Here is a 16369-nt window from a genome sequence, read left to right as displayed (position 1 = left end):
AAAAAAAAAAAAAAAAGGGGAATGGGAGAGAAGAGAACGCTCTGATGAACTAAAATTACCGTTTTCTCTGGAAAACTGCAACAATCTCCGACCAAAATTGAAATTGCTTCGTTTGAGATTTTGATTTTGAATTTTCCTAAGATGATGAACTTGAGCGACAGATTAAAGTGAGGGAGGAGACTGTAGAAGTAACCCGTGAAACGAGGATTTAGGGTTTTCTCTTTTTTTTCTTTCTCCCTCTGCGCGATTAAAAAAAAAACTGGGCTTCTTCAATTTCTCTTCATCTTAACCTAATCGAACTCGCGTTGCTTCTGATTTCAACCATTGGTTTCTCCGGTTCGAATTTTTTCTTTCTTTTTCTTTCTTTCTTGTTCGGTGGTGTGGCTTCGGAAAGCTGTAGTAAACTGATCTCTTACCTCTTCAGTGATAAGGTATGAACACGAAAGCTTATCTCCGCCTACATTGTATCTAATGCAATTTTCGCTTTTTTTTTTTTTTTTGAATCGCCTTTTTGCTGACTTGAACACGATTATCTACTATTCTACTGGTTGCTGTTGAGGAATGATTTCAATTGAAAGATGAATCTGTTTGCCTTCTTTTACCAGTGGATCTGATAGGAGTGTTTTAGGGTTTGATTGATTGGGATATATGGGTAGATCATTGATTGAGACTTGATTCATGGGACTGATTTGATTTGATCCAGTGTTTTCCTTTTCTGTGTCTTTTGGTGTTACTATTTAATTAAGTTACATGGTGATTTCTTGGCTCTGCACAGAGAATGGAAGAATCAATAGGATCTGAAGGGTTAGAGTTTAAGTGGGGTAAGAAGAAAAGTGTTGGCGGGAGAAATAAAGATGTTCAGTTCTATGAATCATTCACTTATGACGGCGATGAATACCATCTTTATGACTGTGTTTTAGTTGGTAACTCCAGTGAACCAGACTCTACTGAACCTTTCGTTGGCAAGATCATAAAGATTTGGGAACACGCTAATAAGCAAATCCCAAGGAAAGTCAAACTTCTCTGGTTCTTTAAACCTTCTGAGATTTTGCCGTATCTTGAAGGAGTCCCAGATGTTCTTGCAAATGAACTGTTTTTGGCATCGGGTGAAGGTCGCGGCCTTGCTAATATCAACGAATTGGTAAGTAATTGATTCTTCTTTAGCATACTATGTTGAGTTTTCATTCTCCATGTGACTTGTTGAGCATGTTTTGGCATTTTTTATTGATATGCATCTCATATAATGTTGCAGATAGAGTTTATTGTTTTTCCACTTCTGTTTTGGTGAATATTGTATTCTTTGCAGTAGGATAACATGTTTTCTGTTCACCAAAACATGTGTTCCAAGTAGCTTTGTTTTGTTGTCTTTTATAACCCTGACACAGATCTTACTCCAACATATAGCCGCACTCTCTTCTGAGGATTCCCGAACTGAAATATGTGTAGCAGTTACATTTGTTGGTTTCTATCGTTGTTACAAGTGGTGTTGCATCACTTTTTTTATGAAAAGGTCGTTTTAAATTATGTGCCATTGTGCGTAGTGCTAGGTATTACTTAGTAAATCACACCTGCTTGAATACTGATATAACCTTTTTCCACTAGGAAGCAATCGGTGGAAAATGCTCTGTTCTATGCATTTCAAAGGACAAAAGAAATCCACAACCCTCGGATGAAGAGATCAGCTCATCGGACTTCGTGTTTCGCCGAGCATTTGATGTTGGAAGTTGCAAAATTGTGGATACGATTGATGATAAAATTGCTGGAGTTGACGGTACAGTTTGTTTGATCTCAGTTGCTAGCTTCGACATTCTACTATGTGATCAATTGCCATCTTGATTCTTTATTTACGTAATATCTTATTTTCACTCTAATTCTTGCAGTTAAATTTCTCTTTAACAGAGCGTGTTGTGAGAAAGAAGCAACTGCTGTGCAGAAAATTAAAGCAGATGGGAATTCAGATAGTTTGAAGCCAAATGGTCCTTTAGCTAGTGATTCGGTTAGGAAAATTAAAGACAAATCATTTCAATCGTCTGACTGTAAAGAAGGCAGTAAAGGTGGCAAAGAAAAAGAAAAAGGTCACTATCAACTGGCTACACCAAGATCTACACTTGCAGAAGAAAGGTCTAACAAGGATTCTGGATTTAGGGGAAATCATTGTGATGGCAAAGCTCAAGAAAGTGAAGTTAAAAAACAGTTAACTAAACAAAAGTCTATGCCTGCAGAAGAAAGATATAGTAACTCTCGTGAAGCTTCTGGCTCCAGGATTATTCATTCCACATCCAAGAAAGCTCAAGTAAATGATGTTAAAAGACAGTTGACTAAACAAAAATCTTTTCCCACTGAAGAAAGATATTGTGAAGAGCCGAATGGATTGGATGACAGGCCTCTGAAGAAACAGAAACTAGATAGTTCTGTTACAGTTCCTGTTAGACGGAATACAACCATTTTGCAGCACAATACTTCTGATGGTAAAAAGGATACATCGTCTTTTAAGAGACCTAGAGACAAAGCGACTATAGAGGAAGTCCCTCCCGAGAAGCCCAGCTTTGTTAAGAAGCGAGATCTGGGAGAGTCAGTATCTGAAGGAAAAAATACAAAAATTGTAACTGAAAAAGTTTTATCCAAGAAGTCCAGCTTTGGACGTGCTGAGGACAAGTTGTTGGCGGTTGATAATGAAAGAAATTATCAAGTAACTGAAGTGAGCCGAAGGCCGGATGCTGTAAGTTTATATTTACTATGCAATTCTTGCGATATGATTTGGTTTACATTGGTTTTGAACTGGCTGCTTAATGAGGTTTCAGTGAGAGCGTGTTGTAAGATCTTTAAATGCAAGGATGTGGGTTTTGTACGAACTCAATTCTAAAAGTAGCAGTTTTGTTGTACAGTCCTTCACTATGTATGTTGTAGTGTTGTAGTGATGTTCTGTCATTTTTCTCATCATATTATGGTGCTTGTTAACATTGAGGTTCGTCTGACAGATTTTTGTTTCCTTCTTATTGATCTCAGGAGAAAATTAAATGGCTCCGGAATCTCGTAAGTATTTTTCCCTTCTTTTTGCACGCCAGTTTCTATAAATGTTCGTTTTGGTTGCCTTCATTGTTCGTGTTTGACATACTTGTTCTTTGTGATGTAAGTAGGGTGACCTGTTTAATTCTTTTATAGTGAATTGTTAATGACTCGTTCATATGCTAATCAGAAAGTACTTTTTCTTCTTGATCGTTTCTATGTTCTAGAAAGGCAGTTGTTTACTTTGACATCGGCACTCAAATTGTTTATTGAATATCCACACCTGTTATTTTTGGCTGGCCATTGCAGACTCTTCTAGCTAGTCTGGATGGTTATCAGATTCTGTATGTCGTCGTTTCAGAAATTACCTTTTGGGTTCACCTTTGGACTGACTTTTTAATTTGTCTTAACCATGTCCAGCCTTGGGAGGAAAGTATGAGGGATGCAGAAAAAAAAGGGACTGTGGTACTTCTTCAAAACTTGGATGCTACTTTTACATCTGATGAAGTGGAGGTATCTCAGTTTATTTAGGAATCTTTTAAAATATATTTTGTACCCTTATGTAATGCAGTTGTTTCCTGATTTACTATGTCTAAGAAATTTATGAATTGTATTTCAGGATATAGTCTATTCTGCTTTGAACGAGCAATGCGAAGCGAGGATGATAGAGCGTACATCAGTCACTACTCCTCATATTGGTAAGCTATCATTTTACTCACAGGGCTTTTAATCTATGATTCTCACATACCTGAAATGGAATGAGGAGCTTTACTATGGCATCTCATATTGTTTGATATACAGGTGAAGCTTTGGTCCTTTTCAAGACAAGAGAAGTAGCAGAAAGAGTGATTAGAAAACTAGATGAGGGATGCTTGTTGCTATCAAATGGGAGGTAAACCTTTCATGGGATATTCTGCTTTTTCTCTAAGCTTCCTATGATAAATTGCAGAAATCTGTCTTGTGCCATTTATTGGCATACTTTCATCTGAGAAATCTGTTCTGTGCCTTTTTTGCTCAACAGGACCCTTGTTGCTTCTTTTGCTAAGATTACTCCACCAGGGAAGCCGCCATCATTCTCCGGCCATATTAAACTACACAAAACTCAAACGCGACGAGAGATGGTATTATTTCCATTGTCCTTGCCCCTTGCATAGGAACACACAAGTAAAAAATGCATAGTTCCTTTACCGATGTTCTTGCTCTTTCGTCTATATATGTTTTTCCAGAGAGATGCCGTGGCTACATCACATTGTTCTCAGCCAAACAACCTTGAATTTGACATGGCCATGGAATGGTGCTTGCACCAAGCTAGACATGAGCACGCGTCTGAAAGCGTATCTAAGGTATTAGATTTTATAGTCTACCACTATTTGACCGAAAGCTTAAGATTCAGTTTGGAAAAAGTGTATTTTCTTCCACAAGGAAAAGAAACCAGAATCGTTTAAATGGTTATAATTCATTGGCCATGGGATCGTATGGGCTGTGAACTTATATATACATTCAACTGATGTGAAACCGGAACATTTTTGGTTTTTTTTGGTATATATTCAGCTCTCTGATTCATTAACAGTTATCAGTGTGTTCTTCAACTCCTCTAGAAATAATAAATGAATCTTTATTAACCCTTGTAGCGGCAATTGGAGGAGATGAAGGCGCTGCGGATTAACTTCAAGCCTAAACTTCCTTAGTTTCAGAATCAGCGTGTCGTTCTCTCGTGTAAGTATTAACTCTTTTTACCACTTGAGGAACATGTCTATCAGGTAAGAGAAACAAATTATAACTTACCTTTCTTTGCATCAGACAGAAACATCATCAAATGTAGATTAGAAGGAAGAACACAAGCTCTCTTTTGGCCTTAAAAGACGGTTACTAAAGAATTTTGGTATTGTACTAACAAATTTCATGGCATCGAATCCACCAATCTTGACTCGGTAAACACCTGGTTTCTTTACATTTAAAAACAAATTTTTAATGTTATTCAAATCAAAATTTGCAGATTCCTAGTTTCCAATTGCGATCTTTCTTTCTTGCTTGTGTTTAGGTTTAGGAAGAAGAACATACTCAATGGGACGACCCTTTTGTGGTTAAATATTTTTTCCAAGGGTCATATTTTCTTTTATATACTAAACTTTTGTGTTGGTCAGGTAAGGTTGAAGAGAGTTAATGTGACTTGTAAAAAATGCGTATTCTTTGTGACTTGTAGAGAGGGGGTTTGGTTTTAAAACAAGTTCTTTATGACAAGGCACCCTTTTATAGCCTAGTTGTTTCGCTTTCACCACTAAATGTCACTCTCCCCTTGTCATCTGGAAAAAGAGTTTTCGACTCCTTCCTTCCATCCACTTGAATGTGGGCCTTAGTATCTCCCTTAGTGGGGCTCGCCAAACTATATAAAAACAAAATTCTTTTAAAACCTAATAAATGTTACTTCACTTCACTAATTCGTTTTTCCTTTTTTAAGTTTTTTCTATTTTCTTTTGCAATTTTATTAGTATTATTGCGGCGTATGTCTTATATACTGTCTCAGAAATTAGATAATAGTGTGTTGTAAAGTGCTATGCTAATCTCAATAATTTATCTTTGACATGTGTGTATTAGACATCTTATTCGGGAACCTACTTTGGTAATATAATTCAATTCTTTCATTCACATTATACTATATTTTGAATACAAAAGAAAAAGACAATTATAATTTTTTACGGTACAAATAGAATTAGTGTCAACCTCTCTTAAGAAAACTATAAGCATATGATATAATGGAGAAAGTAATAATATGAAAGGAAACAAGAAGGTAAATATATGTATAGATATATTTCTTTTTTTAGTGGTGAAAAACAGAAAACACCGACAACACATCATATGAACGAACGTACAATCTCCACGACGTTCTCCTTCTCATCCTGCCTCCAATATTTTCGAAAGACGTAATTACTAATAATAATCAGCCTTAATTATATAAACGATCGACATATGAGAAAGTTGTACTATTCAAATAATTAGGAATTATCAGACACACTTATATATATATATTATATTATGCACACAAACCTTCTCAAAAACCCCGTCTTGGCCTATAGTTTTAAATTAAAATTTAAAATACTCCGTAATATTTTAATTTGTGTTGTAATAAAATACAGTAAAAGGAATTTTTGGGGAATGCGTATGAATAATAAACAAATTAAAACAGATAAAACGCACCGTTTTAAAGACAAGTCCTTCGCACGTGTGGAGAAACTCAAGTTACCACGTGTCGTCGGAAGGGAGAAATCTGAGTCAGCGCAAAACGACAAAGAAAGAGGAGTAATGATGGCTAAAGATGCGTTAACGTTTATATAACTTGTATGTATGGGTTCAGTACTGTGGTAGGTAGGTACAGGTCATGGTGACTTGAGTCCGCGTGCGTATAGAGTGAGTTCCACGCAGACAACAAATCTTGACGGTCAACTGGATGACTGACTCAAAAAAGTTGGTCTTAGGGTCTCTCTTCTAAGCCCATCCGCTTAATGTGACCCCGTTTCCTTGCAGACCAGACCGTCAACGTGTTACAGTTTTCAACTTTTTTCACTTTTTTTTTTTTAATTTCTATTAATTTGTTTATATGACATTATATTCTTTTCGATTCCAAAATTAATTTGTACTAAACTTCTCTTGGACCGTGTAATTTGCTATTCAATAATTTTTTTTAAATCAGTATTCGTTTGTAAAGGTTGGTTTTAACATAAGTTAGGATTTTTGCAGCAGCTAGTTTACCAAATGAAAGCAACAATACAATTATGTTTGATATATATTTTAGCGTGACTTTGGTAGGGTAGATCATATATAGGTCAAAAAAGGTCATGATCCACACCTAGTTTGATATTTACTGAATTGGATTAGACCCCACTAGACACTAGTTCTTCAACCCACATTTGTTTTAGCGCAACTACCGTAAATATGGTGATTATGATCCCTTTTAAAAAATTGACTAATTGAGTATAACTATGAACTGATATTGCTGAGAAAAATAAAAATGTATTCATGAAAATTAGCTAGCTTTCTAAAGTTAATACCGTAAGAGAAATATATAACTATCAGGCAAAAAACATGCCGAAATATGGTTGTTAGATGACATTCATACCAAAAATTAAAGTGTATTTAACAAAAACATATTTATATATATAACTAGAAAAGATAAATACCAAATACAGATATGGTGACATGAGAAAGATTTTGAGTTGCCAAGAAATGTCTTTCATTTTTTTCTTTGTCGAATAGAATTATTTATTGTAGCCTTATAGGGTAATTTTTATCGTGACAGGTTAGAGAAAGAAAGCAAAAAAAAAAAAAAAATATGGTATTATGACATAATGTAAAAGCAAAAGTAGACCACAGGAAGAAAAAGGACAAAAAATATATAATTGCTCTGTAAGGGAACCCTTCTTTATATTTGGTATTTAAACCAACTGTAATTTCATTATTTCTTTCTTGTAGATTCTGACACCTTAGTAATTATATAATGTCGACATAACTGGGACTTTGAGACTTGAGAGAGAGAAGAGAGAGATAAAATACACTATACGTGAAACATAATTTACTCAGGAGAAAAAAAAGAAAAATAAGAACTTAGTATTTGATGATAAATAAACTCACATTCCACTGATAAATCTTATAAGAACTTGTATTTTCAAATTAATTTTTAGATGATAAATTAATTACTTTTCCTCCCTATTTCACTTTTTACTCTAAGAAATGGTTTACATGTGACACCCTCCTTTTTTTTTATATGTTCTAACAAAAAGCTATAAAATCTTCAAACAGTCTATGGAATTTGACTGGTTAATATTATTATATGATATAATTTATATATACACAGATGAAAGTGACGCATAGGGTCCTTCAACAGAAAATAAAATCAAAGTGACGCATTGGCTGAATACAAAAGGAGAATGTTATTTTCACAAAAAGAAAAATGCTAAATTTTGAAAGGTAATAGTTGTTTATAAGGTAATGAAACTCTTCACAATAAATTTTTTTAATACAAAAATTATGATGATACTCTGGATTCTTTTTTTTCTTAAATGTTAAACAAAATAGTTCTTTTTACTTGTTGATATTAAAGAGTCTACAAAGTCTTGGCATGTATCATATTCAAAATTAATGTACATCTGAAAAATATAATCAAAATTTTACACTCTAAAGTATATATGACGAACTCACATATTTTTAAATAACTATGACTAATAAAATGATTACAAACTAAATTGACGAAATAACTACAGATTACGGTCACTATCTACTTGATGTATCTTTGTTATTTTGGCTTTGGTGATTGCCTACCTTTGTTGTTATTTAAACTTTGTCTCTTACCTTGTATGTGGTGTTCTATTCTAATGGAATGAAGCATATGGTTTTTCAAAAAAAAAAAAAAACTACAGATTACGGCAAGTTAATTAACCGAATAATCAATATATCAATAACATAAATCTTAGACTAATTTTTACAAATTTTTTATCAAACTTCGTAGTTGTAAATAATACATACACTGTTTAAAAAAGAAAATAAAACTTAAGCCATAAAGTTTTAAAATACAAAATCACATTGTTTTTCCAATAAATGATTAGTAAAATTTATTAAATGCAAAACGTGAAATAACTTTTGATCAATGTATAATATTAATAGTATATTATTTTGTTTTTATTCTATGTGTTTACATAAATATCACGTTTACTTTTAGTTTACACTAATTTTTTTGTTGTGAAGTTTGTATAATTTAAAGCTATCATTGTAAATTGTAACAAATAATTATGGCGATCGATTTAAGTATGTTTAATTAATGAAACAATAGTGTATCTTTTTTAATGATAAAACGATCATAAATTATTATAACAATACTTTTCTATGTTTATTTTATTGATCTATATAAAAAAGTGAAATATATTTTAAATCTGTAATAATTTATTTTTGTCGTCAAGTTTCAATTACTAAAAGAGTTACTTTCAGATTATAACAATTGAATTTTTAATTTATGAAATAATCATATCATTCTTTTTTCTGTAAAAATTATCGTAAATATAATAAAATAACTTAGTTTTTTATAGAATGTTAATTAACAAGTAATCCAAATAAAGAGTAAACAAATTTGATCAAACTTACAAATTAATATCCTTCCATCATTTATAATAATCATACTAAACAACACACTACAATTTTTAGTTTAAAAAAAGAAAAAGAAAAAGAAAGGCAAAATCTGCCAAACCAAAGAAAAAGAGTGAAGAATTTTCGTCAGAGAAGAGCTATCATTTTTATTCTGTCACACTTGCAGCCATTTTCAACAAAAATCTATTACCATTTATAATATATTTTCTTTATTAATTTATTTGTTTAAACCTTTTAAATGCAAAATTAAATATGTCAAGAAAGTTAATTTGTTCTTTTTCTAAAAAGACCCTACACTGCTTCTTACATTTTCAGAGAGAACTTAAAACGTGAATCCGATAGAAAGAGAAGAGAGAGACTGTGAAGCTCACTGCTATACGCTGATTTTGAGGAGAGAGAGAGAAGAGTACCTCACAAGACTTGCACAGATATAGACGAAAGACTTCTCTCATTGTCTTATTTCTTCTCTCTTGCAATTTCTTCTTTGCTTCTTCTTCAATCTTCCATCCTTCAAGTTCATCTCACAAGCAAGAACAAGTCCCTGAGAAACCCAGGTCTCTTTCAATTTCTTCTACTTTGAATCTCTTTGAAAGTTCATAGATTTCAGCTCCTAATCGATTTATAAGTAATCTGTGTCTTATGATATTTGCTCTCTGATGATCTTTCCCTTTTGCATTTGGGTTCCAAAGATTGTTGCTTTAACTTATTGAAATATCAAAGTTTGGTTTTTTATTTTTTGTTCAATCCCATGGAGTCCTTCGATCATTGCTTTAAGCTTAACATTTGTTTTTTTTGTGTTTTGTTTTTGAGGTTACAGATCAATCTCATGTCTCAGCATTCAAACTATCAAATGGCCACTGGTTTCGATTACTATTCAACAAAACCGGTGTTGTCAGGGATTAAGAGCCACAACAAACTCATCTCTGGTGTCTTTGAAGGCAAGTGTCCATCTGATTATGAATCTGCTTGGAGCCCAACTTCTCCTTTGGATTTCAGATTGTTCTCCAGTTTTGGGAATCCCTTTGGTGGTTCTTCTTCAAGATCAATCTGGAAAGGGAAACAAAAGAGCTGGGATTCTGGTAAAGTAGGCTTGAGCATTCTGCATTCTCTTGATGATGATGACCATCACACTGACTCATCATCAAGGATTGTTTTACCATCAGTTGATAGTAAAAACATAATCTTTGGGTCTTTGATGAGAAGTGGAAACCAGAATCCTCATCTGCTCTCTCAGCCTTTTGCTAAAGCTTTGATGCCCAAGAATGATATGTCCAATGTTGTTTTTGAGATTGGACATGATGTGATTGATGTGGTCGATGCTGTTGGGAACTCCAGTGTGGACAACAATGCTTGTCAGGTGATAGAGGAAGCGCCAGGATCAGTTAATGGGAGTACTGAAAGTGACATTGAGATCTCAGAGGACTACACTTGTGTAATTCAACATGGTCCTAACCCCAAAACCACCCATTTTTACGGGGATCAGGTTCTGGAGTCCGTAGAGCACAATGAGTCGAAGAACCATTGTTGCAGAAACAAGAAAGAGAGCATTTTTACAATTGCTTCTCCTGACTTGACAACACCTATTGATGTGTTACCTCCCAGTGACTTCTTGAGCGTCTGCTACGGCTGTAACAAGAAGTTGGGTTTGGGGAAAGAGATATACATGTACAGGTACTCTCTTCTTCTGTTCCAACTCTAATGAACCTTAGTGTTACTTTGCAGAAGAGTGAACTTAGAAATGGAAAGTTATGTTCTTAACAGTTGTTAGATATCTAAAGTGCATAGCTTAATATGGTTCAAGTTTAACCAAATCGCAAACAATTGAAACTGTCTTGTTATATAACAATGTCCTGGTTTTGGTTTTCAGAGGATACAAAGCGTTCTGCAGTAGTGAGTGCCGTTCAGAGGAGATATACCGGGATGAGGAATTGGAGGATGAAGAAGGAGAAGATGAAGACACAATCAAGTCTGTCTCGTCTTCAGACAAGGACCTGTCTAAAAAGACGAGTAACGGTGTGTTCTTCACTGTGGGCTGACTCCAATGCGCTCACCATTTCCATGATCGATTTGAGTCCAAGAAAAGAGGAAAAGTAGAAGCTTGAGCTGATCATCTGTTCAAGAGAAAAGAGCTGTTGGTTTCTTTAAGCCGAGGCGGCCATGGATGATCGTTTTTGTATATTGCTCTTGTGCTTCTGCTACCTAACAAAAAAAATACTTTTGGTCTCATCTTTCATGGTTTTGGTGGGTGATTGATCGGGCTTATGGCTATTGTTATGGATATTTTTATAAGTTTATGGTTCATTTATTCATATATGATAATCTTAATTTTTATAAGAGGAAGGTAGAAGCCGGTTTATGTGGCTCCCCTCCGGTTCTCTCTTTTTCATTTGTTCATTTTTTATGCTACCCTGAAAATCCAAAGAGACAGTGGTCGTCAATGTACAAGTCCCACCCATGAAAGGAGGTACTGTTGTTATGAAGAAAGTTTCTCTACCTTTTTGTTCTCTCTTTTGTGTATATCATATAATAATAAACCTGATTTGATATTAGTTTATTCTTATTTCGAAGAACATATGCATAAAATTCCTTGGATACCAGTTTAATGAGTTTAGAAGAAGAATGCAAGTGATGCATATGTTATATATATCTCGACTCTCAATACATTTGACTGTGAACAATACATTTACTTCGTTTAGCTCATATCTGTTACAACAACTCTCATAACCTCTCCTATCAAAATTAACAACAATTTCGAAAAAGCATTTTTGATGAAAAGCTGAGGTAGATGGAAGCATCACCAAAACCTCCATGGATCCTTGTATGGAGGAACATAACTATCAGTAGCAGGAAGAAGCCTAAAGGATTCTACTGTTCTTTCTAACACCGGTCCCATCTGCATTTTACACAAACCCTCAGAATCAGACATCTTCACACTGACACAATAGATATACAGAGAGTAGAGGATACAAGTTTGTACCTTGTCCCATTGCTTGCCAAGGGTTGAAGCGTTTATGGTGTATAAGTACCCTGCAATGAGTGAGATTCAGGTAAATGTTATGACTTTAAGTCAGGCTATACAAACTCCAAACTTTGAATCTCAATCAATCCCCTTGTGAAAAGTTGTTTACCATCACGTTCAGCTGTTGAAGAAATATAGTGTCTGTAAAGCTTTGATGCTTCAGCCTGCCAACATATAGCAAAGCCAATAAGTTTTATCATAACCAAACCCCTTAAGTCTTTAAACAAAGAAGAATCTTCTCAGAATTAGAGAGAGTTACAATTTTAGTTGGTGATTTGCGAACAAGGTACTCATAGTACCAGTAAGGCTCCCCATCAATCTGCATATAGAATACATATGAGGGCTACGAGTTTTGTAATAAAAGTTTTTTACTTTGTTATATAGTTTGTAATGGAATATTATACTAACATCAGTAGCATGTGCATCAAGAACCGAGCTCTCTTCGAGACGCTGACTTGAGGTGACACGCTGCTCATTTGAACGTATGTTTAACGTTTGAGAAAAAGGACAAATTGATATTCTGATGGTGCTTCATGTTAGAAGGGTTACTTACCAATGCTGACTTATCAGACAAGACAGAGTCAGCAACTTCCTTAGCTGCCCATGTATTCTTTTCTTTTGATTTTAATGTCGAGTTTGGGGGACCTATCTGGATCAAGAACCATAAAAGACATATCGCAAAAAAGCTAGCAACGAAAAGCAGTCTTACGGTAAGTGGGAAACACCAGAACTTACCGAAATAGAAATTACAAGGTTGTCGATGAGGTCAACTCGTTCAGAAACAATGCGTAGACGTGCATCAGCTGGGACCAGTTGAAACAGATTAAGTCACAACTTGATGATGATGCATATGATAACGTTATACAGCAGAGGACATTATCATAAGCATCCAGAAATCATGGAATCAAAAGGAAGCATATAGAACAACTTACGAGAGAGTGGTGCAGCTGAAGAGTAACGCTCAGGCTTTCTCGATTCCACCCTGCACAATCAATGTAAAGAGTTAAGATAACACCTTGAACTAATAAAGAAGGCATCACATCACAAGTTTCAAAGCAAATACCATTTGAAGACAAGCTTCTCAGATGGCAACTCCAATGGGTAAGCATAGGAATAAGCATTAACATCATCCACCATTGAACCCACTTTTAATTCTTCTGCAACCATTTTCAGGTCTTCTTCTGCATAAGTGACTGCAATAACAAAAAAAACCCAAAACGTTTCAGGAAAATGAACAAAATAGTATACACATCAGAAGCTAAGTTACATGAAACATTAATAATGGCCTAAACACTGTAAGAGATTCCCAATTACTTCCATGAACCAACTCTGATCCTTCTCTCTAACTTGTATATAAAAAAAGCCAAGATTTTTTTAGCTACAGGATACTAAAAAGGATGAACAAGAGAAGCAAGAAACAGTACCAGGAGATAGAGGCAAGAGCATAGACAAAGGAGAAGAGAGACCAATCAGAACCAAATCCCTACGAGAAAGCCCTTCTTCCGAAGAAATCGATCTCGTAGAAACGCCAGAACGAGCAATCATCAGCTCCTTGTGATACTTACTCGAAATGTTGCTGCTTCTTCTTCTGCACCTCAATTCAAAATCTCATCCAAATTCACAAAAGCTTTCGACGGAACACACAAAACCAATGGAGAGAGAGAGAGAGGAACACGAATTTAAGAGAAGAAGATAAAGTTACCTGAAAAGACGACAATTCGGAGAGGGAAGAGATGGACAGAGAAGAGCCATGGCTATGGGAGCTTCCTTCTTCACTTCTTCTTCCTTCTTAGGCTCATCCATTCACTCTTTTTCTTGTTTTGATACTTTCATAACCGGTTTCTCTCAATCGGTTTACTAAAACCAAATTAATTTCAATCCGAAAACTTGATTTCCGGTTTATTTCCTTAGTACTCCGTCTGTTTAACAAAGAGTGTTATTTTGACATAATGCACACTAATTAAGAAAATTTTCTAAATTTCTATTTTATACTTTATAAATAAACTAAAATTTTTTTCTTTCTAATTAATTAGCTCAAATTATAGGGATAAAAAAGAGAATTTAATCTTTAAAATTACATTGAAAACATAAAATGACACTCTTTTTGTAACAAAGAAGATGTGTCAAAATGACAATCTTGATCGTCGCCACGTATATTAGATTTAGCCACTATTCCGATTAAGGGTAAAGATAATCTTGCGTCCAAACAGACCCGACCGTAACGCTAAGCCTTCTTCATCATCATGTAAACGGGACACTAATCTTTTTATAATTAGCGTTACGATAATATAATTTTTACCACATAAATCGCATAATTAAGGTCTCTGTGTGTGCAATTCTTCAACGCTAGTTTTTGTCTGGTAAGCTCATATTCTCTCCCCCTAATGTTTCGTTTCTTCTTCTCCTTTTGCGTAGATCGTTGACAAGGTCAACATGACTTACCATTTCGATTCTCCATATATATAAATCACTCTTCTTCTTCTCATCATTCCTTTGTCGAGACTCTTTGTTTTTGCTCCTCTGGTTCTGTATTTTTCCGACATCGATTTTTTGTTCATGCAATAACGCAAGATTTTAATGTCACGCTCTATACACACCGTTTCTTATTTTTCTTCATACACTCTATGCTATGCCATAGAAATGTCGGTGTTGATTAGGTCGCTACATACATTATATAGCATCTGTTACACAAAACTGGAGATTGTTTGATTTTTGCAGCATATGTCTCTACATCTACATGATGTTTGGTTTTTGTTTATTTCCGTGTTATAGAAGTTATTTATGGCTCTTACAATCCAATTTTGTGGCAGTATTAGCAAAGATAAAAAAACATGAAGCCAGGAGCATTTGCATTGAATCCGCATGCAGCATCATATGTACCACTCTCTAAAAGAATGGATTGTGGTGGTAGTGGTGATGATGATGGTCTGGTGTTTGCCATGGCCCCTGCGCAGCAGATAAGTTTCTCAGGGGTTGAAGTGTCAAAGCCGAATAAATCCTCTGAAATGGCATACAAGCAGATCAGGGATGATGATTTGGATATAGAGATGGAGATAGACATGGATATTGAATACCTTCTAGTCACATTCTCTGGTCTCTCACAAGAGTCTATTACTGATGTTTACCTCGCCAATAACGGTGATCTTGAAGCTACCATTGAGATGCTGAATCAGCTTGAGGTAAAAACCATCATAGTTTGTCTCTTAGTTTGTTTGATGTGATGATCATCTTAAGAAAGAGATGATTTTGATGATTAACCTTTGTATATAATAGATATACAGCACTGAATCTCAAGAAAACCTCCCAGAGACGCTTGATATTGGCATTGGGGATATCTCTGAATCAGGGCCTTCAACCTCAAAAGCTTCTGAAGTCGTTGCATCATCATCATCTGTTATCCCTACTAATGCACCTGTATCGGCCTGATCTAATGAATCCTTAGTTGTGAAGCTTTTTACTCTTATCTTTTTTTTTTTGGTTTGCATATACCCATAATAAGTACAGTAATGATGATGGGGGTATAGTATCAAAGAAGTTGATGTTATCTTTAGAGAATTGATGATATGTAACTATGTAAGTGGTGGGAAAAATGTATAGTTTTGGATGTTCAAATCTGAGTGGTGTGTTGTTAGGCTGCAGATTAGAGTACTCTCCTCTTTTGAATCTGCAGCTCCATCTGTGGATTGGATTTTCATATGAATAATACTGATAATGATATGTATATTTTGGTATAGTGCCACAAAATCCTTTAAGGGATTTGTTGTAGTCATCTTTTAAATTAGCCTCATTTCAATAAAACTCTTTAGAGGTATTCATGGTGATAGATGTGTTCTTGAAATGGCAAAAACCGCAATGAGACAGGATTTTTAAGGTCTATTATGGTGAACTGGATAAAAGAAATTAACTAAAAACACGTTTAAAGGAACAAGCAGTTGAATCACTTAATAGCTGATTTGTTGTTTGTAATAGATGGGAAATCAACTAATGTGCTCAAGGGAAGTGGAATGATCTCCGGATTAAATTTGATGTTCAAAAAAATTGGCATTTGAGCAGGATTCCACAATCAAACGTGTCAAACAAGTTAAACATTTGATCTAAGAGCACTAAGACAAATTATTCGTTTATAGTTCCAATAACAGTTTGTAGAAATCATGATCTGTCTGTAATATCATGTACTTATCTTCAAATCAATAGTGTATTGAGTATAAAAGC

At 34.7% G+C, this 16369-nt stretch overlaps 4 protein-coding genes across 6 annotated transcripts; 3 read left to right on the top strand and 1 right to left on the bottom strand.

Moving 5' to 3' along the window:
• LOC104769378 (protein ANTI-SILENCING 1-like) lies at positions 1-5308 on the top strand. 2 transcript variants are annotated; one of them, XM_010493579.1, is made up of 13 exons: positions 1-431; positions 776-1141; positions 1603-1771; positions 1881-2719; positions 3007-3033; positions 3427-3519; positions 3626-3704; positions 3808-3898; positions 4028-4127; positions 4233-4349; positions 4638-4722; positions 4811-4937; positions 5048-5308. In XM_010493579.1, exons 2-11 carry the CDS (start codon positions 779-781, stop codon positions 4692-4694), a joined length of 1935 nt encoding a protein of 644 aa, XP_010491881.1. In that variant the 5' UTR covers positions 1-431; positions 776-778; the 3' UTR covers positions 4695-4722; positions 4811-4937; positions 5048-5308. The 2 variants fall into 2 exon arrangements, with proteins under 2 accessions (XP_010491881.1, XP_010491880.1); XM_010493578.1 differs by having other exon boundaries at positions 4807-4937.
• On the top strand, positions 9436-11603 carry LOC104769377. Its single transcript, XM_010493576.2, has 3 exons — positions 9436-9692; positions 9956-10809; positions 11006-11603. Exons 2-3 carry the CDS (start codon positions 9965-9967, stop codon positions 11172-11174), a joined length of 1014 nt encoding a protein of 337 aa, XP_010491878.1. The 5' UTR covers positions 9436-9692; positions 9956-9964; the 3' UTR covers positions 11175-11603.
• LOC104769376 (psbP domain-containing protein 5, chloroplastic) lies at positions 11751-13966 on the bottom strand. 2 transcript variants are annotated; one of them, XM_010493575.2, is made up of 11 exons: positions 13860-13966; positions 13582-13745; positions 13221-13350; positions 13090-13139; positions 12893-12960; positions 12711-12806; positions 12566-12625; positions 12417-12476; positions 12267-12321; positions 12116-12165; positions 11751-12031 (listed from the first exon to the last, which is right to left on the bottom strand). In XM_010493575.2, exons 1-11 carry the CDS (start codon positions 13958-13960, stop codon positions 11933-11935), a joined length of 933 nt encoding a protein of 310 aa, XP_010491877.1. In that variant the 5' UTR covers positions 13961-13966; the 3' UTR covers positions 11751-11932. The 2 variants fall into 2 exon arrangements, with proteins under 2 accessions (XP_010491877.1, XP_010491876.2); XM_010493574.2 differs by having other exon boundaries at positions 13582-13751; positions 13860-13960.
• On the top strand, positions 14684-15789 carry LOC104769374 (polyadenylate-binding protein-interacting protein 5-like). The gene is made up of 2 exons (XM_019242159.1): positions 14684-15336; positions 15431-15789. Exons 1-2 carry the CDS (start codon positions 14989-14991, stop codon positions 15581-15583), a joined length of 501 nt encoding a protein of 166 aa, XP_019097704.1. The 5' UTR covers positions 14684-14988; the 3' UTR covers positions 15584-15789.

The sequence above is a fragment of the Camelina sativa genome, chromosome 20, assembly GCF_000633955.1.
Source record: "Camelina sativa cultivar DH55 chromosome 20, Cs, whole genome shotgun sequence".
NCBI classification, from domain to species: domain Eukaryota; kingdom Viridiplantae; phylum Streptophyta; class Magnoliopsida; order Brassicales; family Brassicaceae; genus Camelina; species Camelina sativa.
Note: the sequence above shows the minus strand (reverse complement) of the source record. Positions and strands in the feature narration are given on the sequence as shown.